At 41.0% G+C, this 2,475-nt stretch overlaps 1 protein-coding gene across 1 annotated transcript; it reads left to right on the forward strand.

Annotated features, from left to right (window-relative positions):
* Positions 1 to 325: 325 nt before the first annotated feature.
* On the forward strand, positions 326 to 1,246 carry LOC147667234 (olfactory receptor 11H6-like). Its single transcript, XM_086948828.1, has one exon. It carries the CDS (start codon positions 326 to 328, stop codon positions 1,244 to 1,246), a length of 921 nt encoding a protein of 306 aa, XP_086804954.1.
* Positions 1,247 to 2,475: the final 1,229 nt, after the last annotated feature.

Genomic DNA, 2,475 nt, shown 5'->3' on the forward strand with positions numbered 1-2,475 from the left:
AAAAAAACAACATTGTTCTGAACTGGGTAGACAGTTCTATAGATAAACCTCAATAGTCCCTACTCAGTCGGTCCGTCGAAAGGAGTATGTCAGCGACCATGACAAAGTACACTGTCCTCGAAACTTTTAATTGGCCCAAAGTTTCCTAAATCGATGCAGGGCATGGAGGAGGCAAGATGGTAACGAAACAACAATTGGACAGAGGGAAAACTGCTTTTATGAACTCTTTATGTTTGCTTGACTTATCATTGACATCTGTCTCTTTTTCTTGATTTATTACTATTTTGCAGTGAATACTGGGATCATATCTGCCATCACACAAGAGATGGATAACCAGAGCACTGTGACAAGTTTCATCTTTGAGGGATTCTCTGTCACGCGACAGGTACAGAGTACCCTCTTTTTCCTGTTCCTCATGGATTACCTATTAACACTGGCTGGAAATGTTGCCATAGTCATCATTATTCGGGTGAATATTCATCTCCACACACCAATGTACTTTTTGCTCAGCAACCTTTCCTTTCTAGAGATCTGGTATACAACAAACATAATTCCCAATATGTTGGTATGCCTCTTGCAAAAAATAAAAAGAATCTCCTTCACTGGCTGCTTCTTCCAGTTCTACTTCCTGTTCTCCCTGGGTACAACAGAGTATTTCCTCCTCACTGTGATGGGATATGACAGGTGCCTGGCAATATGCAAGCCGTTGCACTATCACAAGCTCATGAGTAACCGAGTTTGTCAACTATTAACAGTGTCCTGCTGGGTTGCTGGATTCCTCTGGTTTTTAGCCCCTATTACTCTGATATCACAGCTGCCATTTTGTGGCCCAAACACTATCAACCATTTTTTCTGCGACAGGGGCCCATTGATGGCCCTTTCTTGCAAACGTGATTTTATCACAGAGATGAATTTCTTTATCTTTACCACTGTGCTGAACCTTGTTACTTTTATGTTCATTTTGGTGACCTACATGTTTATCATATACACTATTGTAAGGATGCCATCTGCTGCAGGACGCCAAAAAGCATTCTCCACCTGTGCCTCACACCTTATTGTGGTATCTCTATTCTTTGGATCTGTGATGTTTATGTACATGAGACCCGCAGGAAAGCATTCTCTCTCACAGGACAAAGTGGTGGCCGTGCTGTACACTGTGGTAACACCCCTATTAAACCCTATGATATACACTCTACGCAACAAAGAGGTTAAAGAAGCCCTGAGCAAGATGATTTTCAAGCAATAGTTATAATTACCTTTGCACAATCCCTTCTGACTACTTGAAATGTCCTATTAAACCTTGGTATAAGTACTGATTTTGATAAATATCAAGTCCTCATTAGATGGAATGATGCATCATGATGGGTTGATTGAAGCCGACAAGCCATCTTCTAAGTCAGTTGAAGAAATGATCAAGCAGTATTCTATCTTTGTAAAAGTAATAGATTTTACAGAGCTAGTCACATGATAATCTCAATAATCTATAGCCAACACATTATTGTGGCTATATGGTCAATCAATGGCTATCATGGCTCATTTCAGTCCTGGTATTCCTCGGTGGGAAATCTTGTTTGAGAACTGTTCTCTAATCAAATGTGGAAAATCTTACCTATGCTCAAAAGGTTAATCTTTTCCTTTACATGTGTAAAGCAGAAACACATTCATCTTTGGACATTGCATTTAGAAAGGCTTCACGCAAGGACAAACCCCCTGGAAGATTTTAGGATTTAGCTTTAGTGGCCTCCATACCTAATCTTGTGTTAGTGAAAAGCATGCATTGACATAAACAATTGGATTGTCTTTAATATCCTAACATGCTGAAGGGTAGTGTTAGCTTATTACCACTCCAAACATATAAGAAACACAAGTCTGTCTATTCTGAAGTCCCCACATTAAAATCCTGGTATTGTTTATTTGTGATATGAAGGTAAAATGTAAAGGTGCCTCCATTTTAGTCCTAACATTTCCTATCCATAGAAAGAAATGAATAACTATGACAAAAGACCCCAAACCACATTTTACTTATAACCAAGCAGGGGGCCATACTGAAGGTAAGCCAGCCTCAATACAGGCAGCCTGTTGTCTCTATGAAAAAGGGATATGTGATGACCAGGAAGGTCTCTTTGGTAAAAGCTCGATTGCCATCTTCATACAAACAAATAGAAGTATACGACCTAGTCCTAGTGACACTAATAGGTAGCTGCCAGATATACACATAGGTAAAGAGGGAGTAGTTGGAGGATGGAGAAACAAAGAGCAAGGCACATAGGAAAGAAGAAGAGGTAGGAGGGAGGAATGAGGAGAAAGATATGGGTGGGGAAACAGGAGTGACACATGGGAAAGAGTAACCCTGGGCGAAGAACTACGCTCCGTTTGCGGAGTTTGCGGAGTTTCGGCAACTCCGCGCTCCGCGGAGAACGCGAAGTTGTCGAATACTCCGCAAACTGCTGCGTAGCGTAGTTCTCGTGAGCTCAA

This window comes from Lissotriton vulgaris, unplaced genomic scaffold, assembly GCF_964263255.1.
Source record: "Lissotriton vulgaris unplaced genomic scaffold, aLisVul1.2 SCAFFOLD_1994, whole genome shotgun sequence".
In the NCBI taxonomy this organism is placed as follows: domain Eukaryota; kingdom Metazoa; phylum Chordata; class Amphibia; order Caudata; family Salamandridae; genus Lissotriton; species Lissotriton vulgaris.